The sequence below is a fragment of the Dermochelys coriacea genome, chromosome 2 (assembly GCF_009764565.3).
Source record: "Dermochelys coriacea isolate rDerCor1 chromosome 2, rDerCor1.pri.v4, whole genome shotgun sequence".
NCBI classification, from domain to species: domain Eukaryota; kingdom Metazoa; phylum Chordata; order Testudines; family Dermochelyidae; genus Dermochelys; species Dermochelys coriacea.
Genome location: NC_050069.1, coordinates 81,358,192 through 81,381,510, shown reverse-complemented (window position 1 = coordinate 81,381,510; position 23,319 = coordinate 81,358,192). Strand labels below are relative to the sequence as shown.

At 42.6% G+C, this 23,319-nt stretch overlaps 1 protein-coding gene across 2 annotated transcripts; it reads left to right on the top strand.

The window, feature by feature from the left end:
• The first annotated feature begins 8,668 nt into the window (after positions 1 to 8,668).
• PSMA8 (proteasome 20S subunit alpha 8) lies at positions 8,669 to 23,319 on the top strand. 2 transcript variants are annotated; one of them, XM_038390636.2, is made up of 7 exons: positions 8,676 to 9,332; positions 14,616 to 14,742; positions 16,487 to 16,611; positions 17,530 to 17,652; positions 18,972 to 19,091; positions 19,192 to 19,254; positions 22,784 to 23,319. In XM_038390636.2, exons 1-7 carry the CDS (start codon positions 9,231 to 9,233, stop codon positions 22,871 to 22,873), a joined length of 750 nt encoding a protein of 249 aa, XP_038246564.1. In that variant the 5' UTR covers positions 8,676 to 9,230; the 3' UTR covers positions 22,874 to 23,319. The 2 variants fall into 2 exon arrangements, with proteins under 2 accessions (XP_043363884.1, XP_038246564.1); XM_043507949.1 differs by lacking the exon at positions 18,972 to 19,091 and having other exon boundaries at positions 8,669 to 9,332.

Below are 23,319 nucleotides of genomic sequence, written 5' to 3'. Positions count from 1 at the left end.
AATGTTAATTAAGATTGCTGAAGGGTTTCCTCATTCATTAACAACAATTGCATCTGATCCAACAGTAAGTTTATGGAAAACGCTATTTTAACAGGGGGAAATATTACACACCAACTATATTTAAACAAAGGCACAAGCTCACACAGGCAAGGAAATAGCTACAATGGAAGTGTACAACATGTCTCAGAACACATAACCACAACAGGGTGTCTCCTTTATGTCTTTCTTAATGGCTGCAATATGCCTTGGTTTTGGAGGACATATGGTACATTTTCTCCTTAATTGTGCATTTCTTTGCTTTTGTGAATTAGTCACAACCTTAACATTATTTAATTGTAATTTTGATACATAAGTCTAGATCACCACCAAGTGTTTCAAACAGCAAACAAACATTTGATCCTGCTCTTTCCACCACCTCTCTTCCAGCTCCACTTTTGAGAGTTTATTCCCTTTATTGTTAAGAGGATTTTGAGGTTTTACATATTTTGGGTGAAGGAGATGGACCACTTATTATAAGGTACTTTCCTCCCTGTCTTTCACTCCTCTTCCCAGAGCCAGGAGGAGAGAGGCTGTTTTCTGGAGGCAAATCTCAAGGACAACAAAGAGAAAGCTTCTTACTGAGATGAAGTCAATGGTAGGTCAGGGATGGTTAGCCCCTTCATGATCGCGCCCAAACACCTCATTACATTGTATTTGATTCATTTTACTTTGGGAGAAACAGAAACCTATAATCTATGCTGATTCTGGCAATGAGTCCAGCCTCCCAACAACAATAGTGCCTGCCAAGGATTCTCCTGAAAAAAAAGAGTACAGTGCCTGCCAAGGATTCTCCTGAAAAAAAGGAGTACAGTCCTGCCCTCTGTATTAGCTCTATTCCAAGAGCTTACCCAGAACAAAAGAGGAGCCAGACCAGAAGAGGGACCAGGAAAAATTCTCTTTCATAATAAGGCAAACATAAAGCTGGTTGGTCATTGTAATACCCTCATTTTCAAGGTTACCAGGCTGACAATCAGAGTTAGCCAAAGAGAATTTCAAGGCGATTCCACCTGCTTGTGTCTACTTCGACATAATTGGATGGGCTGGAAATAGGTAATTAGGGGTTTGTTCTCTAGATTTTGTTTTGGTAATTTGGGTCATTTAGATCTTTCTAACAGAGTAAGAGATTGTGTTTGAGGCCTTCTTCAGGTGAGACTATTTTCTCATCCCATTAAGAAAGATTTTAAAACACACAATAATACCACAGAACAACAGCTGCAAATTTTAAAGGAGTGATATAAATTAAGCAGCAAATTTTGGTAACTGTGAAAGAAAAAAAAAATACAGAAAGATCTTTAGTGTCTCCCCAGTCTAACTGGGTTAGGCTGTGATCCTGCTGTGATGGGTTCAGTCACAGATACCCCCCTTGGGACTGTCACAGACATGCTGAAATTACCTCTGAGCCAATTTTCCCTGCCAGGTTGGGACTCCAGTACCCTGCCTTGTTGAGCCAGACACATTAGCCTGCTGCAACACAGCCCCAGGGTCTGAACCACGCCCCCAAAGCTGCAGCTTTAACTAAAAACCACTCAGCAGGTTACCTATCTCCAGCACCCAGATACCCAGTTCCCAATGGGATCCAAACCCCAAATAAAAACAGTTTTACTCTGTATAAAGTTAATACAGTTAATAGAGAGAAATGCACAGCTGTTTGCTCCCCGAGCTATTAATCACTTACTCTGGGTTAATTAATAAACAAAAGTGATTTTATTAAGTATAAAAAGTAGGATTTAAGTGGTTTCAAGTAATAACAGACAGAACAAAGTAAGTCACCAAGGAAAATAAAGAAAAAACACACAAGTTTAAGCCTAATACATTAAGAAACTGTTTACAGGTAAAATTTCACCTTCAGAGATGTTCCAATGAGTTTCTTTCACAAACTAGACTCCTTCCTAGTCTGGGCCCAATCCTTTCCCCAGGTACAGTCCTTGTTAGTTCCAGCTCAGTTGGTAACTAGGGGATTTCTCATGACTGGCAGCCCCTTTGTTCTGTTCCACCCCCTTTTATAGCTTTGGCACAAGGCGGGAATCTTTTGTCTCTCTGGACCCCACCCCTCCTTCTAAATGGAAAAATACCAGATTCAAGATGGATTTCATTACTAGGTGACATGGTCACGTCCTGTGAGACCCCAGCCTTCATTCTTCTAGGGCTGGCCCGCACGCACCCAGGAAGATTTGCAAGTAAACAGACCATTTACAACCAACTGTCCTAGTCATTGGGAGCCATCTATCTTTTAAACCACCATTAATGGCCCACACTTTGCATAATTACAATATGACCTCAGAGTTATATTTCATATTTCTAGCTTCAGATACAAGAATGATACATGCATACAAATAGGATGAACACACATAGTAGATTATAAGCTTTGCAATGATACCTTACAAGACACCTTTTGCATAAAGCATATTCCAGTTACATCATATTTACACTTATAAGCATATTTCCATAAACATATGGAGTGCAACGTCACGCCTGCAACTAGATCTGCTGGTGCAGTGACCTCACTGGGGTTCCTCCCAGGTGGATAGGTCCATGCTAGTGAATCCAGTTGTAAAGTAGTAGATGGTTTTAAAATCACGAAAGGTGTGGAGAAAGTGAATAAGGAAATGTTATTTACTCCTTCACATAACACAAAAACCAGCGGTCACCCAATGAAGTTAATAGGCAGCAGGTTTAAGACAAATAAAAAGAAGTACTTTTGCACACAATCCACAGTCCATCTGTGGAACTTGTTGCCAAGGGATGTTGTGAAGGCCAAAATGATAACCGGATTCAAAAAAGAATTAGATAAGTTCATAGAGGATAGGTCCATCAATGGGTATTAGCCAGGGTCATCAGGGATGTATCCCTATGCTCTAGGTATTCCTAGCCTCTGTCTGCCAAAATCTGGGATTGGATGACAGGGTATGGATCATTTGATAAATGCCCTGTTCTGTTCATTCCATCTGAAGTACCTGCCATTGGCCCTGTCAGATGGCAGGATAGCGGGCTAGATGGACCATTGGTCTGAGCCAGTATGGCCATTCTTATAGGGCCTGCATTTTGACTTTTGCCTATTTGAACAGTTGAATTTTAAACATAAGTCAAGTCCTGTTTCTTTAATTAAAAACTTTCCTTTGTTAAACATATATATTGTGCTGTAGGACAGGCTGCTACCCATGTATCTCCAGGTCCGTTTTTCTCTTTCAGTGGCCCTAGTAATTCTATTCAAACATTGCAAGTATAAATAGCCCACAGGGTTCATTACAAAAAATAAAAATAAAATTAAAAAAAAGCCCTGTGCACATACACCATAACAGAAGTCCCACAACTATAATGCAGGTTACAGAGTAGCAGCCGTGTTAGTCTGTATTCTCAAAAAGAAAAGGAGTACTTGTGGCACCTTAGAAACTAACAAATTTATTTGAGCATAAGCTTTCGTGAGCTACAGCTCCGATGCATCCGATGAAGTGAGCTGTAGCTCACGAAAGCTTATGCTCAAATAAATTTGTTAGTCTCTAAGGTGCCACAAGTCCTCCTTTTCTTTTTGCGAACTATAATCCAGAATTCTCCAACTCAGTCCAGGTAGTACATTCAGTCTTTCAAGTCTGCACGGTCCATCAACACACTAAATACAACTCTCTCTTTAGACTCCCTGGGACCTCTCACGATGTGTCACTCCAAGCCCTCCAACTGGGGCAATTCTCCATCCTGTTACATTCTCACATTTGGTTCTAGTGACCCAGAGACATGGGCAGGCTCATCCCTCCATCACTCCCCAGTCTTCAGCTTTCTCTGCTTCAGCTCAGACCAGGGGTGAAAGTGGGCCGGTACGGTGTACTGGTAAGAAGTTGGTACCGGCCCATACACAGCCCACGTTAAAGCATTGCCACAGCAGCGCTTTAACATTGCTGCCTCTTTTGCCTCCCCCTTCAGCGGCCCTGCTGATAGGGTCCCTACTGGCAGGGCCACTGCTGTGGGGGGGAAGGGGCAGCGATGTTAAAGCGCTGCTGCAGCAGCACTTTAAGGAAGGTCCTTTGCCCTGGCAGCGCTTTAACATCGCTGCCCCTTGCCCCCCACATGTCGGCAGCATTTTAACATCGTTGCCCCTTTTGCCGCCCCCTCCCCAGCCGTCGATACGGTGGGGAGAGGCAAAAGGGGCAGCTGCCCCGGGGCCAGCAATTTAAAAGGGCCCCGGGCTCCTGGCCGCTGCCATCGGTACCACAGCAGCGGCTGGAGCGCAGGGTCCTTTTAAATCACTGCCGGAGCCCCAGGCAGCGGGGATCAGACAGCGCGGATGGGCTGGCTGGGGGAGGCTGATCTCCCAGACTCGCCCCTTCTGCCTGAGGCCCCACCCCTTCTGAGGGCCAGAGCCGGCCCCCATGCTGTTCAGAATTTAATATTACTTTCACCCCTGGCTCAGAGATCCCCCTCTGCAGCTCTCAGCCCTCTCTAGAAAATGGCTGTCAGGTCAGGAAAGTTTATAGGTGACGCCCACCCCACTTGCCACCACCTGCCTGCCTTCACCAGCCTGATCTGGCTCTGCTGCTCAACTAGGGAAACATTCAGTGCTTCCTCCTTCAGGTATATCCCCTCCCTGCAGCTCTCAGCCCATGTCTTCTGCTAAGCACACTGTACTTCTCTAGAAACCCCCAGCTTGCTCCCTGAACTCTAGTTCTGCACTCTATAGTCTTCCTGTTCTCTCTCATTTATAACTCTTAGGGGCAGCCCCATCCTCCTTATTCCATAAAACTAGAGAGAACTTGGACTGGAACAGGAGCGGTGGGCCCAATTTCATTTAAGGGGCTAGCTACCCTGTTACCGAGCACTACATTGACTGGGGGAAACTGACTTCAACTGTGATGTGGTTTGACTCTTATGGTGCTTTTTACTTCATAAAAGAAATTATATCAAGAGGGGAAGGTTGTTTTGAACTTGTTCTATTTATTGACTTGTTACTTCTTGCCTGGTTCATTCAATTTTGACATTTATGCCGTGCATCAGCCATTGTGTGGAATATTAATAAACAGTAACACTTGAAATATGAGCGTCTATGTCCTGATATAAAATGAACTACCCAAACAATATTGCACATTACAAAGATATTGGTGTCTACGCCATCTTCCAGAGAGACAATAACAAAACCAGAGAAAATCATTGTGATGGTAAATTTTGATTCTAGTATCTGACATGTTAGTTTGCAAATATAAATACTTAGAATAAGAAATGCATGTCATGTTCAACAGTCAGCACAAATGGGAACAAGCAGGGCTGCAACTGTGAGAAAATCTTTCAGAGCCTTGATTTTATTCTTCAAAGGGGAATCTCCTGCTAGTAGGAATGTATGCTATAAATAAAAAAAATATATAACACTGTCTAACCTAACTCCCCTTAGAGCTGAAAGTTCTATAAAACTTCCTAAAGGTTAACATTTTCTTTCAGGACAAGTAAGGCAAAGTATTACAGTGGAGTGACTTTTTCACTTCTGTGTGTCAATACAGCAAATCAGAAAAGGTACACATGGGATGGCATCGGCTACCAAGTACTGCTGTAGCAAGGTCTTGGTGACTTGCTTCCTCCTTTGAAAAACAATAATGCTGTCACGGAGAAGCCTTTCCTGCAGAGATGGCCCCGGGCACCTTTTCCCCTTTATGAGCTATCATTGGTCTTCTGAAGAATTAACCAGAGAGGAACAAACTTTAAATGACCACAGGACATGATTCCTGCTTTGCCAACACTCATCGGCAATATGCAGCAGTAAGATGGAGTCAGAATGATACCAGATATACGTTTTCTGTCAGAGGGCCTGATCCTGAATGCAGAGCATCTGCAACTCCCACTAAAACTAAGTATCACCATCCCCAAAAACACTATGATAAAGATTCAGAAAGGGAGCACAGCCCATTTCTTGTGATCTTATGAGTATTGATAAAAATTAAGAATTCACAAAACTTTTATGCACTTTTGTACTGGCTTACAGGGAAATCTCCCAGAAACTTCAGGACTTGGAGACCCCAAAACCCATCCATTAACTGGGAGATAAAAACAGATCCCATTGATCTATGAGTCTGAGTTTTTACTGGCAGGGGGTTCAGATCCAACAGAACTTGGATCCAAAGATGTATCTTGGGGGGAGGAGCATGACCACTGGAGAAGCATGGAACCAGGAGGCACAGGAGGTGTGGGCACCTATGGTGGTTCTGTCCACCCTCTGTTGTTTCTTGTATTTGAATTTAGCATGTTATTGTGTTATGCATTATGAGGCATGATCTGAGATGCCCCATAATGCATAGCATGTTAGCATATCAAATTCAAACACTAGAGGTAGCAAATGACAGGAGGGCAATGTATGAGGCCTACCTTTGAGGCACCAAAGTATCACAACATGAAGCAGCTGCAGTGACACTTCTAACCCCCTTATCTGAGGGAAAAAAGGTTGTCCCCCACACCTCTGAGCTCTATAAATGGTAGTGTTGATGACTGGATAGAGCATGAACGCCCACTGTCCATACCATCCTTGCAGATTCTTCTTCTCTCTTTATCCGGGCGGTTCTTGCCTCCCAATATGAGGCTGCTTTCACGGTTTAACTCTATCCTATTTGTTTGACCTATTGGTTTTCTACTCTTCAATCCACTTTATTTATTTATATTCTCTTTACATTACTTTTTATTTTAATCTCAGAAGGATAAAGAGAGAAGAAGAATCTGCAAGGATGGTGTGGACAGTGGGCATTCATGCTCTATCCAGTCATCACCACTACCATTTATAGAGCTCAGAGGTGTGGGGGACAATCTTTTTTCCCTCAGATAAGGGGGTTAGAAGTGTCACTGCAGCTGCTTCATGTTGTGATACTTTGGTGCCTCAAAGGTAGGCCTCATACATTGCCCTCCTGTCATTTCACACTGTACTCTTTGGTTATGGAACTTAATTTATTTATATACTACAATCTAAGAATCACCATATATTATTTTTAGGAGAGGATCTTCAAGAAATCTATTTCATTTGATAATAAATGACCAGTAATAAATGGTACAATGAAACACAAAAACAAGGAATACATAGCTATGTTTGACCAAAAATAGACTGCAGAGTTGATTTTATCAGCATCAATAATCATTGGTGCCATTTCTCTTATATAGTGCCTTGGTGACAAAAAAGCACAGAAGAGAAACGAAACAATATATTAATAATTCTGCAGATATGCTCTGAGTATTACTGTTCTTGAAAGCAGTTTAGGAAATCCTGCTCTGTAATTAAAATCCTGAAATGCTGGATGTACATTTATTATTTTCCACTTTAGAAGTCTGTAGATCACTTTATTTCCCATTTTCATTATTTATAAAAAATTCTCAGTATTAATTATTATGAACCTGATCCTGCAATCAGATCTGCACAGATGGATAATATTGCACAATTAGGATATAAAATATTATCATTAGTTATAAGTGACTGAAAATAGGGGAGTTTATGAAGGATTATAACAGAGATCCTTTTCTTCTCAGCCCTCCCTATACACAATATCCAGAGGTTCACTCTCAACCTGAATCTAGAAGTACAATATCTTAACATGTAACAAGCTTTAAAAAGAAACCAAAAAAGACTTACATAGCATAATCATATCCCATCAAAATCAGTGCTGTGCCCCTTGTCCTTGATTTAGCCTGTGATAACCCGCCCATTTAATCCCAATCCAGCAAGTGATGAGACGGCATGAGGATGAAGTCATTTAAGTCAATGGGACTCCACCAGGACATAGGATTCACTGAAGAACTGAAGTCAAAGATTCTGAAAATGCAAACACTTATGCCTGTGCTTAACTTTACTGCTAGCTGTAGTCCTGTTTTCAACTTCACTACCATTGAAAACAGGACTACAGCTAGCAGTAAAGTTAAGCTCATGCATAAGTGTTTGCAGGATGAGGGCCAAAGTTAGTAAAAACAGCTAGAATATTTACAAAATGCTCTTTTCCTTTCTCTGGCCCAAGTTTCCAGCCTGGACTGCACAAATACTTCTAATATGCAAGCAGGTGAAATGGTGAGCTTTCTAAAAGATGCCACACAAAAACAAGCTTAAATATTTTTTTCTTTTCAAGCAATGTCTTCTTTAAAATAATAATGTAGCACTTTTTATCTTTAGATCTCAAAGTGCTTTACAAGATAGGTCAGTACCATTATCCCCATTTCAGAGGTGAAGAAATTGAGGCACAGAGAAGTGAAGTGACTTGCCCAAGATCACCAAGCCGGTCAGTGGCAGAACCAGGAATTGAACCAAGGTCTCCTAAGTCACAGTCTGGTGCCCTTGTTTGCAGATTTTCAAGTAACACTATCAAAGTGGCAGTGCCAAAATTGGCCTCAATCCTACAACTGGAAAAACAGGGCTCCCTATGGGCACGGGGCTCAGACCCTGCAGTTCCAGCTGGAGGACTGGGGTAGTGCCAGTAGGTTTCGGGAATGGTAGGAGGAGGTGTTTGCTTGTGCATCTGGGAAAGCTACAGACAGGAGGAGCATTGTGGTGGGGAATTGGGGATACATTTCCTAACTCCATTCAAATGCATGGGACTACAGAGGAATAGGCAACTTTTTTAGTGGGGAGGGGGACTCTAGAGTTAAAAAGGGACAGAACAGCTGCTGAATATCACTCTAAAAAGGTGCCAAAGTTGGTCAGGTGTTAGCTTTCATCATTGGCCCTTTGGCTGGAGAGCAAGCCAAGCCTTCAGGCTGCCCAGGGCTCTTCCTGGGGCGGCCAATCAAAGCTATTCCCTGTCTCTCTGATCTCCTGGGGCCGGCCGTGCTCCAACCGCCCTGCAGCTTTTGTCCTGTGTCTACACGGGTCCACTTGTAATGAAGTGACGCTAGTTTCCAGTCTCCCCCGCGGTGTTTCCTTTGCTGGTTTGTGCCGTCCCGAATGCCTGGGGGCGAGGAGAGCTCTGAGGGGGGAAAGGCTCGTTTACTTGCCAAAGAGCCGGGGCCCGTGCCCTCCCTCTGAAGACAAACGGGCGCGCTGGGGCCCTGGCAGGGCCAAGCCGCCTACGCCTGAGGGCTGGCTCCAGCAGCGAGCCTGCCTGCCTGCGCCAGGCCAGCGCCCAGAGCTCCTCTCCCGGCCGCTGGCGCCCTCCCTAGGCAGCCGCCCGCCGGCCGGCTCCACAACAGCAGCCCGCCAGCCCCGAGCAGCAGGTGCGCGGAGCCGGAGCGGGAGCGGCCGCAGGAGGAGCATGGCGGCCCGCTATGACCGCGCCATCACCGTGTTCTCCCCGGACGGGCACCTCTTCCAAGTGGAGTACGCCCAGGAGGCCGTGAAGAAGGGCTCCACGGCTGTGAGTGCGCCCTGTGCAGCCGGTCCCCGCGGCAGCGCCCGCCCGCCCTGCCTCCCCGGCGCCTTCTCGCTGGGCTGCCAGCAGGGAAGAGAGAGAGCCCGTGGCAACTGACCGGCCCCCAGAGTGAGGGTGGGGAAGGAAAGGAGGCTCCCCATCTCCTGGGGGCGTGATAGGGAGAGACCCCCCCCCCATGGGGAGGAGCTGGAGAAAAGGGAGATTCTCCTCCTCTGGGGAGGGGGCCAGAAGAGAGAGACTCCTCCATGGTGGAGCTGGGATACGGAGAGACTCCCTCATGGGGGGAGGCTGGAGAGGGAGAGACTTCCCCATAGGGGGCTGTGATAGAGGAGACTCTTGCAGGGGCCAGCAGAGGGAGAGAGTCCCTCGGGTGGGGGTGGACAGAGAGGGAGAGACTCCCCCCTGGGGTGGGGCTGGGCTAGAGAGAGACTCCCTTGTCAGGGAGAGTTGTGGTTTTGTACGCCCATGGGAGCAACACGACACACATTGATGGTGTGACCCGCTGCCCCAAGTACATACCAAGAGACTGCCCCAAACTATAAGGAGAAAGGAGCTGGAGGCTCCCTCCTGGCATCAGGTTTTGAGTCTCACCATCGCTGCTTGGGATGGAGGATGTTGTTGGGGTGTGTTTCAAAGTGACATTTACCTTTTGGAGCCTTGTGTCATTTAAAAAAAACAAATCAACAAAGGCCTCTCTCCATCCAGTTTTCCTCAGAGCTCGTGATACCAGCCCTGGATGGTTTGCTGCAGGAAGGGAGAGCTTTTTAATAGAAGCCAATAACTTCACGGCACTGACCCCCACTAAAAATGAAGGAAGGTGCCGCTACGGGTGTAGTAAACTAGGAGATGCCCAAACTGTGTAGCTGTGGGACCCATGTGGGCAATTTGCCAGGAGCCCAAGTACCAACCAAAATATGCATAAAACAGAGCAGACAGCCAGGTTGTCTGTAATATGCAGAGGTGTGGCTGCAGGGTTGATTGGTTTTAGCACACTATCCTCTGGCTTGATCTGTGTCGTGGCATTGAGTACATAGACATATGGGAGATCCAGGCTTAGGTAATGACAAGAAAATGTTGATTCAGGTATCCCACCCACGGAATAGGTGACTCCTTGCCTAGTTCATGACTGTCTAGAAGGAACTGTTTACACACTTGCAGGGCTAGATGTGATCATGCAGAAAAGTCACAGAGAAGTCAAGCTCTAAAAGAGACAGACATCCTATAGTGTACTTACAAATAGACCTTCACTACAATCTGACCTGTTGCCATTTGCATCAAGATAGAAAATTGCATGTTAGAACTTGTAGTTTTCAGGTTGCACATGTGTATTAAGGCTACATTGTAGAATCATGCGACACACATTTTAACCACCATGCAAAAAGAGTTAGTTAAAAAACATGGGAAAAAATAACATTTTAGTGTTTTCTTTGTTTAAAGAAACTGCAGTTTTTTTCTGCTAGCCCCCATGGTTAGATCCATTCTGTAAGAAAATTTAAAGTGTGGCTCTACTCTGAACAATTATTCTGTAAAACTACCATTGTGACATTCTGTAATTGTCTGTCTCTCATGCACTTCCATCTAGTATTTGCTCAACTTACAAGTAAAACAATTATTTTTCTTATTGTCAGCTCTGGAAGTTTAGTCAAGTTGGGTTCTTTCTGGGTAACATATTATCACCAGTATAAAAATTATACAATTAGAGCTTGATTAGTTATTTTGTTCATGTGGATGGCAAGGTAGGATCATGCTCAGGTTACTTGCACACCTATAGTAACTCAGCTATACTAGCAGGAGTAAAAAAAAAGTAGTATTTTTATCAGTAATGTAAATAGATATAACTGAGGAAGAAGATGACCTTTAATGTAGTAATTTTTTTTACCATAACTGCACTGTAATAATTTTTTTGATTTGTAGGGAAAAACCTTTTTGTGACCCAAACAACATCTATGTCAAAATAGAATTCTTTTTATCGCCCAGTGTTTAGAAAATTGTGGTGTAGAAAACTCCCAACTAATTAAAATGTCTTGGGAAGCTGCAACAAATAGAATTGATGGACATACTGTCACTTTTTAAAGGATAGGCATTTTTACAGTGTGTATTTGTAAGATGCAGTGAAGGTATGAGACCACTGGGTATATCTTTCCTCAACATTCTAAAACTCCAGCTTATACCTTCATATTTTTGTAATGCTTCCTACATTTATTATTGTGACCTTTTACCTCATGTGAAATTGAGCTATATTGGTGTTCAAGGGTGACACAAAATGTCAGGAGACGCTTGTCATTGGTTAGAATGCAGTTAAGGTTTAGTTTTGGGAAGGTGATAGGGGAATGATATTGGAATGCTTGTCACTAGTCAGTTGTGTAATGTAAGGGACATGAGGTTTGGGGGCACTTTACACTCTGAGCTGCTTTTCTTGGGTGCTAGTGGGAGAAGGGAGCTTCTGGGATTGAGGCATCTCCATGATTTCTGCTTGCCTTTCCCCACCCCACCTCCTCCAAAAAAAAAAAAAAAAGAAAGGAGAGCATATTTCTTCTGTTTGTTTGTCCTCCCCTGCTGGGGTAGTGGTACTGGTTTTTGGAAGCTCTGTCTTGGAGGAGTGGATGTCTTTGAGCTCTCTGACTCTATCTTGGGACTGAGCAGCTCCTAAACTCTGTTCTTCGGCATACCCTACTGTATCTTTAATTCATCTTCACCTTTAGATAGGCCTGGGGGAATTCTGCACCACTGCACGTGTGCAGAATTCATTTCCCCGCAGATATCTTTGCTTTCCCGCAGAAAAGTGATTTTCTGACAGGGAAGCAAAGGGAAGCTGCAAGAGCGTTCATGCACCACTCCCTAGCTTCGCAGGTACATCATTTCAGGCACCCGGAGCAGCCAGTGGAGCGGTAAATCACCACAGATCTGGAGACACCCCAGCTAGTGGCTCCTACCTTGACCCGGGATCAGCTGCTAATCCTGGCTGGGCTAGAGGCAGTAGAGAGCGGGATTTCCTCTTCCCCTGCAAGAAGTCGCTGGGGCTGTGTCAGACCCACCCCCAGAAACCTCCCCCAGCTGCAGGAAGTTCAGCATCCTCCCCTGCTTCCTGCCCCCATTGCTCCTCAGCTGTGAGTGGAGGGGTCACTGTACAGGGAGCTACTCCCCCAACTGCCCAAGCCCCATGCATCCAGACCTCCCAAACCCAGACACTCCCACCAATCCTCACCCCATACACCCAGAACCTCCCAGCCCTCCATACCCAAACCCCACCTCTTTGAACCTCAACCCCTGCATCTGGAGCCCCCTGCACACAGACCCCCTGCTTCTGGACCCCCCATCTCTGCACCCAGATCCAGCTCCCTGCACTCAAACCCACACACGGAGGAGCCCCACCTTCCTGCACCACTCTGAGCCCCCACATCCAGACCCTCACCCCACTGACCCCCAACTAGCTGCACCCAGACCCCACCAAGCCTCACTCCCCCAGCACTGGGATTCCCCTGCTGATACCCGCACACCCAGACCCTTCCGCTGAGTCCCAAGCCACTTTCACCTGTCCCACAGAGAATCCTCTCACCCCACACCTGGATCCCCTCACACTGAGCCCCTCCACACTTGGATCCTGCCTGGTTGAACCTGCCTGCCCCATGCCTGGCGCAAAGGGACTGGGCCCTAGGGTATTTCTGGGGCAGGCCCAGCCTTGTGCTGTGTCAGGTTCAGGTGCAGCCTGAGTCCTGGCAGTGGGGAAGCTGAAGGGTGATCTCTCACGTTGGTGCAGTCAGTGGCCTGTGCTCCATGCTGGAGCCTCTGCATTTATTTATTGACAAATAAAACTTGCAGAATTTTACAATATTGCGTGCAGAATTTTTAATTTTTTGGCACAGAATGCCCTCTGGAGTATTTAGAGCACTTTGAAGTCTGACAGTGATTCAGTCATCCAGGGAATAAGTTCTGATTAGAATGGGGAGAAAATACCAAGTAATAAATAAAAGAAAGATAGAAACAAAGCTCTCACTCGATACTGAGATGTTGAAAATTGTCTCCACTATTACAATAATGTCAGCCTTTGTTGCCCATCTCTCCCATTCTGCCCCTTACACATGGTTGGAGCCTCCTGTAAACCTCCACAAAGTATATCTTTATCCTTTTAAAAACCCCTCCTTAAAACTCTCCTTTGCCATGATACCTACAAAACAATCTTGACATCAGTTAGGCAGCTGGTGTGCTGATACTACAGGTTATCATGCTGCCCAATATTGTCTCATTGGTTCCTTCTGCTCCTCTGTCTGACGATATTTACCTCTTGTAACTTGTCTTATACATAGATTGTAAATTCTTTGGACAGTTATTGTCTTTTTGTTCTGTGATTGTACAGCACCTACTACAGTGAAATGCTGGTCTGTAACTGGGACTCTTGGGTGCAAATGCAATACAAATAATAAATAAGACATCCACAGTTTCTCAGTATGGCAGCATACCTATCATCTTCATTTCTAACAGAGAGTCAAATATTATTGTTTGTTACTTATTGAGTACCATCACTGTGGAGACTGTAACAGTCTAAGGGTATGTCTACACTACAAAATTAGGTCAAATTTATAGAAGTCGAATTTTTAGAAAGAGATTTTATACAGTCGATTGTGTGTGTCCCCACTTAAAACCACGGCAGAGTGCGTCCACAGTACCGAGGCTAGCGTTGACTTTTGGAGTGTTGCACTGTGGGTAACCATTCCACAGTTCCTGCAGTCTCTGCCACCCATTGGAATTCTGGGTTGAGATCCCAATGCCTGATGGAGCAAAAAGCATTGTCGTGGGTGGTTCTGGGTACATGTTGTCAGGCCCCCATTCCCTCTCTCCCTTCAGGAAAGCAACGGCAGACAATCGTTTTGCGCCTTTTTTAATGGGTTACCCATGCAGACGCCATACCATGGCAAGCATGGAGCCCGCTCAGCTCATTGTACGTCTGTTGGGTGCTGGCAGACGTGGGACTGCATTGCTACCCAGCAGCAGCTCATTGCCTTGTGGCAGAAGATAGTGCAGTACGACTAGTAGCGATCCTCATCATTTCCTCTGTGCTCTGGCCGGCCTTGGTCAGGTCGGTCGGGGTGCCTGGGCAGACATGGGTGCTCTTATTCAGCAAAGAATTAGGCATATACATAATTTCATTGTCATAGCTTGGGGGCTTAAATGTAAAGGGTCATTCTTACCCTAAGTATCATAATGTCTTCATTATATTGTTAATGATGAAAAATGTTTCTAAGGTTAATTTTTTTTATGATGACTTAACAGGTTGGAATTCGAGGGCTGGACATAGTTGTATTGGGGGTAGAGAGAAAGTCTGTTGCCAAACTTCAGGAAGAAAGAACTGTGAGAAAGATTTGTGCACTTGATGATCATGTCTGCATGGCTTTTGCAGGTATTGGTTATAGAGTTATTGCTCTATGGAGCATCTTATTGCAGATATATGTTGTGCAAGAGGCCTTTCAAGACCTGTTCCTGGATTTAAGAAAAAATATTACTGAGAGGGTCAGGATAGTTCAGGAGACTGGTAAGGCTTTTGCTTTTACATCATAGGTTTGAATGTAGTGACCAGAAATCACTGCCTAATGAAGTTTTTTTTCAGTGGCTGGTGGGAAATAATTTGATCTTTTAGAAAATTCTGATTTTTGATTGACCCTTTCCTTTTTTTTCCCTCTTGTTCAGGTAGATATGTAGATAATTAGCAGTGATGTGGCCAATTGGAGCAGCAAGCTGCCTGTAGGCTGGCTGCAACAGCTTACACAGACCAGAGAAGGGAGAAGAGAACACTGTACCTGTGATTCCATCCCAGAAAAAGAAATTGGGTTGATATTGGGGAAAACCCCATAAATATGAGGGAGATATTATGGGACTGGAAAAGCACACCTATCCCTTTCTTCTTCACTGTGTCTGCCCCTGGAATCACTTTCTGAGGGTAGAGAGAGAAATATCCTCCCATGCATGAGACAGGCAACTGAGGGGGGGAGAGGTGCACGTGCACGTGTGAACACCTGTTGCCCCCCCACTCCACCAAGGACTAGCTTGGGGGACATTTAGACAAACATCCCCCTTCAGAAAAGGTTGGGGGAAGAAGAACTCAGCGGTTTGTTTACATGTTTGCAGCTTCCCATTCCCTCCCTATTACTCCTTGCAGGGAGAGAGAAGAGAGGGGACCACAGAGAGACCCTGGAACCCCTCTTTTTAGGCTGTGGTGGTGTCCTTTCAGCTCTCCCTTCCCTTGTTTATTTTAGGGCTACTGTAGCTTCTATAGCCTGCTCCTGCTAGGCCTGAGTGCCTCTGTTGATTATGTATGAATCTGCCTGAACAGGGGTGAGATTTCTGCCTGCAGAATAGAAGGAAAAGGAAAGGATCAATTAGGGGTCCTTAAAATTTCAAAACATATGCACGTGCATGCATGTACATACAGAGAGCATAATTAGTCATTTACCTACCCTAGCCCTTACTGTTATAAAAAATGATAAATGAATAAAACTGCTAGGGTTTTTATGGAAGATTCAGCAAGAACTCCTTAAGATGTCCATTTGCCTCAATAGCTCTTCAGTGCCCACCTTGCTGCACCATTTTTTCTATGAGAAAAGAAGAAGTGTAATGTAATTAGATCCTGAAATACTTGTGCACGTGTTTAATATTAAGCACACAAGTGCCCTCATTGACTCAGTTTGCAGGATTGAGGTCTGAGAGATTAGAGTGGAAAGACATTTTGAAGAGGACATAAGGGTGTATTTTATTCTAGAAGAAGGTGTAACAAGTTTTGGTTGTCACTTGACCCACTTGATAATTTAAAGATACCCTGTCAATTTAAATTAAGCTTCTGTCTCAAAATGTCTTGCCTACTAGGGTTACAGGCAACATGGAAGATTATTATAACTAAACAAAGTAGAGAACAATGTTTTTTCATCTTTATTTTTTTCTTTCCTTCTCAGTTTGTTTGCTTTTGTGCAATTGACCATACTTTGTGAACCGTCAGTTTGCCTTCTGTAGTCAGTCTCAGACAGAGGAAAGTGACTTTCACAAGGCAAGAGGGCAAAAAAAAGTAATTCTTCTTAAATGATACATGTATTGTTTGATAAAGAAAGAATATTCACTTTGTTGTAACATATTTGATAATTATGATTATGTAGGTCTGACTGCTGATGCTAGAATAATAATTAACAGAGCCCGTGTGGAATGTCAAAGCCATAAACTTACTGTTGAGGATCCAGTCACAGTAGAATATATAACACGCTATATAGCATCTTTAAAGCAGGTAAGTATCTTACGTGTTGTTAGTTTTCTATAAGGGCCTTTAGATAACACTATTTAAAAACAAACAAGCTGCTTCTATTTCACAGCAGTAAAAATAGAAACCAGGTGTCAGATTGCCAGTAAAAATGGGAGCCTGGTTAAATTTTCTATCACTGGACTTTTAAGAATGTAAATAGTGTTTGAAAGAAGTAGTAATAGTATTTTCCACAAGAAAATAGTTTCCATTATTAACTTTTCTGTTTGGCGGACCACCTGCAAATATCGCTCCTGCTCTACTCTCATGTGCTGTAGTCCCTTTCATATATTTCCTACCTTATTTGGAAATGAAAATATATTATTGTATAACAAAAATTAAGATAAACAAATTTAAAAAAGCCTTTTTCAGATCAGTACTAGATAGTGTGAAGTGCTAAATTTAAGGTAACACTTAGATGCAGACCCTTAGTCTCAAAATGTCCTTCTTTCTTCATATTAGTGGAACAGTTAGGAATAGTCTAATCAATCATATGTCTATGGGGAGATGACTGTTGAAATCTGCTAATAACAGTACCCTGCACCCTGTTTGCAATAGCTTCATATGTAAAAATATTTAAGCTGTATGTTTATTTTTAAATTCCTACAATTAGTTTAGACCTAGTTGAGAATATTTTATAGTGTACTTTGTGTCTCACTAAAAGCCAAATTCTGCTGTTAGTTACTCTTGTGCACCTTCACTAGGGTTGTACCAGTATAACACAGAGCAGAATTTAATCCCAGAATATTTAGGAACTGCATTCTCCCAATTGTATGTTGTTAATAATAATCAGTTATAGGTTAAATTGCTGTGTAGAGTCTTTTCAGTTTTATGCTATTTCATATGTACTAGACTGATAACATTCCATGAAGGTAAAAATGTTGAAACTTTACATCTTGTTCCTAGCGCTATACACAGAGCAATGGACGTAGACCTTTTGGTATTTCTGCCTTGATTGTGGGCTTTGATGATGATGGTAGTCCCAGATTGTATCAAACAGACCCATCTGGTACATATCATTCTTGGAAGGTAAGCTCCAACTTAATTCATAAATTGTATTATCTTAGTGCAAATATTGCATAGGCAGTGTATCTCAATGAAGTCTAATGTTGCATTTTGTACTATAGATTCACATAATCAAAGATTCTGTTCCATGCTTTCAGAAGACTAGTTTGTTTGAGCACCAAAGCTAATTGAGGGTACGTTTACACTGGAATAAAAGACCCAGAGCCCAGTCATGGTTGACCCAGGTCAGCTGACTTGTTGCAGGGCTAAAAATTGCTGCGTACATGTTCGGGCTCAGGCTGGAGCCAGAACTCTGGGCCCCTCCCCCCTCGCAGAGTCCCAGAGCTTGGTCTTCATCCCAAGCCCAAACATCTGCATAGCCCCATGGCCCAAGGCAGACAAACTGGGCTGGCTGTGGATGTTGAATTGCTGTATAGATGTAGCCTTAGCCTTATAGTTAAAGAATTAGTGAATCCACAGCAAAAATAAGGAAAAAAATTTAAAATATATACAACAGCAAACATATTGCATGTTGATTGCATGTACGGTGTCATAGATTATGAAGAGATAATCTCTCCATAGTGAATGTTGAAACCAGATTCCATTATAAATCCCTATTTCAAACTCCTCCTCTCCTTTTAAACTTTTCTATGGGAAAATGGAGGCGTGGCCTGAAAAATTACCATATCTACTCTGAGAGCAGGAGAGATGTTTAAAGATAGTGGGTCCAACCTTATGAGTTACAGGTCATTAAAAATTACCTTACTTTAAATTTTATTTGTCTCACTTTTGCTCAAAAACAGCTTGTTACTACTCTTTCAAGCTTTCTATTTCCATTTATAGGCATCACCTAGCCCCTTATAGGTTGGGTCTGATAATTGCACAGGACTGCTGGCCCCAGGCCCTTAAATGGGGAGACCACCCTGTTACAGCAAGGAAGTCCTAGCGTGGTCAATTTACGTAAAAGGGGGTTCTGGCGTGAAAAAGCTTGAGAACCACTGTTCTAATATTTTCATGTCCTCAGGTGTTACAAGACCTAGGATCACTAACGATATTCTCAAAGTGCTTCAAATTAACAAGGTTTATTATGCTGTTTTGTCTTCTTTCCTTAAAAACGTAAAGGCCTGGAAATCTTGAAAATATTGATGTATTCCACATGGAAACAGTGAAATAAAGTCTTTTCTGCCAGTATTGCAAAACCCAAATTACATGTTACATAATGATAGTGGGGGAATTGCCAAATCAGTATTGTGTGGGAAATGTGTGCAGACCAAATGGGTTTGATTTGGTAAAATAAATTAATGTACATCATGGTGAGATACATAACTGTGTGTCTTCTACAGGCAAATGTAATTGGTCGCAATGCTAAAACTGTGCGTGAATTTTTGGAGAAGAATTACACAGAAGAAGCTATAGCAACTGACAAAGAAGCTATCAAATTAGCAATAAGAGCTTTGCTAGAAGTATGTAATCCAGTAGAATGCATACAATATATGCTTTCAGAAAAGCTTGTTTTTCTTTGTTTTGTAACATACTTGTAATGATGTTTTTGTTGTATACTAGGTTGTGCAATCTGGTGGAAAAAACATTGAACTTGCAATAATAAGGAGAAACCAACCACTGCAGGTATGAGTTATTGATTACATAGAAATAAAATGATGATTTCTATACAGAATCTTCTGACAAAAATTATTCCAGTTTACACCTGTGCATTTCAACTGGAAGTATAAAGTGTCCCTAACATCTGGTAAAACAATATTATGTGACTTCTGTTGCGTCTCTATAGATTGATGATTCTGTGAGCTATATAGTAACTGCTGATAATTTATATTGTACTATAAGAAGCTGTGTTGGAAACATTCAGTGCAGGAAACAGTTTTGGGGAAGCATATAAAAACATCCTTTTCTGTTTTTTGTATGGGAAATGTTATCATGTAGCTTACATGGCGAGACTCATAGTAAATTTTGATATTGTACAGTTCTAAAGAAGCATTTTTGCAATTTAATATTTCTGGCAAACATTTTGTGACCCTTTTTGTAGCTGCTATTACAGTGGAAAAGACAGACTCCAGGCATGACAATTAAAAAATAAGATTTCCATAGAGTATTTTCCTTCTTTTGGAATAAACAACTCCATTCTTCTTCATATATTACCTCCATAATAGATAAGTGTACATAATCTCTTTAAAAAGAAAAGGAGTACTTGTGGCACCTTAGAGACTAACAAATTTATTTGAGCATAAGCTTTCGTGAGCTACAGCTCACTTCATCGGATACATTTGGTGGAAAATACAGTGGGGAGATTTTTATATACACACAGAGAGAACATGAAACAATGGGTTTTATTATACACACTGTAAGAGTGATCACTTAGTGATGGCTCATCCTAAGTGATCACTCTCCTTACAGTGTGTATGATAAAACCCATTGTTTCATGTTCTCTGTGTGTGTATATAAATCTCCCCACTGTATTTTCCACCAAATGCATCCGATGAAGTGAGCTGTAGCTCACGAAAGCTTACGCTCAAATAAATATGTTAGTCTCTAAGGTGCCACAATTACTCCTTTTCTTTTTGCGAATACAGACTAACACGGCTGCTACTCTGAAACCTGTCATAATCTCTTTAAGCAATTTTAACTGTTTGAGTTGTCTGGAATTTTAGTAAGATGTGATATTTAGTACTTAGTCCCAAATGACAGAATTTCTTTGGAATATTGTAACTTTTCATTATTTCTGCTGCATCTGAAAGAAGTCCAGTTCTAGAATAAATTCTTGGCAATATTGTTAAAAGATTTTGACTTGTAAAGATAAATGGTGGTGTACACACTCTTGGAATAAACGCATCTTCTATAAACTGCACTCATCATTACACCCTTAGCAATGTATCACCACTTCCTGTAGTAACACCCACATCCTGTAGACTCAAGTTCAGTAAACTTTTACATCTATACATTGCTGTTGTGAATTCTATATGCACAGAGTGAATCGAATGATGAATTGTCAATTGAAGATAGCTGGCTAGAATTTTAGCCAAAATTACATATGTGCTTTATCAAAGATAGAGTGATAGGAAAGACACCCTGTTAGGACAGGTTTATTTCTGTGAAGCCCTGGAGAAGTGGAGGTAATAGAATCATAGAATTTAAGGTCAGAAGGGACCATTATGATCGTCTAGTCTGACCTTCTGCACAATGCAGGCCACAGAATCTCACTCACCCACTCCTGTAACAAACCCCTAACTTATGTCTGAACTACTGAAGTCCTCAATTCGTAGTTGAAGAACTTCAAGGTGCAGAGACTCCTCCAGCAAGTGACTGGTGCCCCACGCTGCAGAGGAAGGCGAAAAACCCCCAGGGCCTCTGCCAATCTGCCCTTGAGGAAAATTCCTTCCTGACCCCAAATATGGTGCATGTGGGCAAGACTCACCAGACAGACACCCAGGAAAGAATTCTCTGTAGTAACTCAGATTCCACTCCGTCTAACATCCCATCACAGGCCATTGGGTATATCTACCACTAATAGTTGAAGATCAATTAATTGCCCAAATTAGGCTATCCCATCATATCATCCCCTCCATAAACTTATCAAGCTTAGTCTTGAAGCCAGATATGTCTTTTGCCGCCACTGCTTCCCTTGGAAGGCTGTTCCAGAACTTCACTCCTCTGATGGTTAGAAACCTTCATCTAATTTCAAGTCTAAACTTCCTGATGGCCAGTTTATATCCATTTGTTCTTGTGTCCACATTGGTACTGAGCTTAAATAATTCTCCCTCCGTGTTATTTATCCCTCTGATATATTTATAGAGAGCAATCATATCTCCCCTCAGCCTTCTTTTTGTTAGGCTAAACAAACCAAGCTCTTTGAGTCTCCTTTCATAAGACAGATCTTCCATTCCTTGGATCATGCTAGTAGCCCTTCTCTGTACCTGTTCCAGTTTGAATTAATTCTTCTTAAACATAGGAGACCAGAAAGTGCATCAACTCAGCAGGAGCCCCCCAGGACACTTACTTCTGGGAATGCAGGGGAAATGAGGACACTGCCTAACCCTTTGAAAGAGTAGGGCATGTACTTCATAGACCAGGGGCAGCCAAGCTGTGGCTCATGAGCCATGTGCGACTCTTTTACAGTTAAAGTGCAGCTCACGGAGCCTGCTAAGTCCCCCCATTCTCCACCTATGGCGTGATGGGTTATGGGCTTCTCCCCAGCTGGGGGTCTTGGGGCTTCAGCCCTGTGAAGCGCACCTGCCATGGCTCTGGGCTTCAGCAGGAGCAAGACTGAAGCTCCGAGCCCTATCAGGTGCCTCCCACAGGACTAAAGCCCTGAGCTCCGGCAGTTGCTCCCCGGCTCTCGAACTTCTGAAGATTGTCATATGTGGCTAGGAGGGTCAATAAGTTTGGCCATCTCCATCATAGATAAAAGTGGCCATTAGTATTCTTCCTTCTGTTATGAAGGTGGTAGAGGCACCATCGCATAGACATTTTTCCCCCCCAGTCCATAAACATGGCTTTAATTCTTATATTCGCTATCTTCTTTCAGTGATATTATATGGATTTCTAACACTTGTAACCAATCTGAAGGTTTGGGTAACAACATATTTATAAAGAACTAAGGGCATTATTAGATAAACCATTTGCCTTTAATTTCTGGTAAGAGTCTATTAGGATTTGGTTCCAGCTGGAGGTCTGAGTGAGTGTCCACAAAACTCATTTAAATTGCTAGTGGACAGCCCAATAAAATGAAACCCTCACACATAATTTGACAGAATTGCCAGTCTGTACTGAAGAAGTCTAGGTTCATGCCAGAATTGCCTTCTGCCATTAAAGTTGTTACTGGAGTAGCTCATAGTACAGCTATCTCACAATATCTGGCCTGTGAATTTACTTATAACGAAAATAATCATCTCTGGCAGTCTCTTAATCTGCTTGGTTTATAAATGCAAATCTGTATAAACACACATCTTGACTTCAAAAAATTCACACAAGTTTGGTTCTCTCAATTTGTGTCTCAGAGGGGAGCTTTTGAAACTTTTTTTTCAACACTTCAGGAGTACATTCTGGAGCTGTGAAATGTAAATGAATATGGGGATTAAAAAAGTGCAGATGAATCCATATTAGTTATACTTTATATAATTCTTTGTCCTATGTTCCATTTCAGATTTTTAGTGCAAAGGATATTGAATCACAAGTTGCAGAAATAGAGAAGGAAAAAGAAGACTCTGAAAAGAAAAAGAAGAAAAGTATTTAAATCCCAGATAAATGCTGATGGCTGCTTATTAAAATGTTTCCAAAGTTTTAACAAATACTAGCTGACCACGATATTTACAGCTGCTGAATAAACTTGTCTCTTTCATTATCAAATACTCTAGTTTTCTGAATCCGGTCACAATTACAAATGTGCCGGTCCTAATGAGCTTGTTTTACTATGGTGTGCAAACAGGCAGGTATTTGCACCTTACCATTCCTCCATTTATTTATTGTTTACATATTCAGCATTAAAAGCATTGTCAAACTTCCTGTAAGCAAATTATCTCCAAACTATTGGCGAATCTCTGTACGAGATATTAAAAGTTTCCAAGTGTTCAATTTTTTCTTATGTAACTTTTTGCAAGTTTGATTAGTTTGTGTTTACATAGTATTACTGTTACATATGGAATGCAAAGTAAGAATTCAATAAAGTTCTGATTTATGTTT

Bases quoted from the DNA above. Each gene is read 5' to 3' on its own strand.
- PSMA8 (XM_038390636.2), top strand. From the start codon at position 9,231: ATGGCGGCCCGCTATGACCGCGCCATCACCGTGTTCTCCCCGGACGGG. The intron at 9,333-14,615 runs GTGAGTGCGCCC...ATGACTTAACAG, and splicing joins TGAAGAAGGGCTCCACGGCT to GTTGGAATTCGAGGGCTGGA. The intron at 19,255-22,783 runs GTATGAGTTATT...GTTCCATTTCAG, and splicing joins GGAGAAACCAACCACTGCAG to ATTTTTAGTGCAAAGGATAT.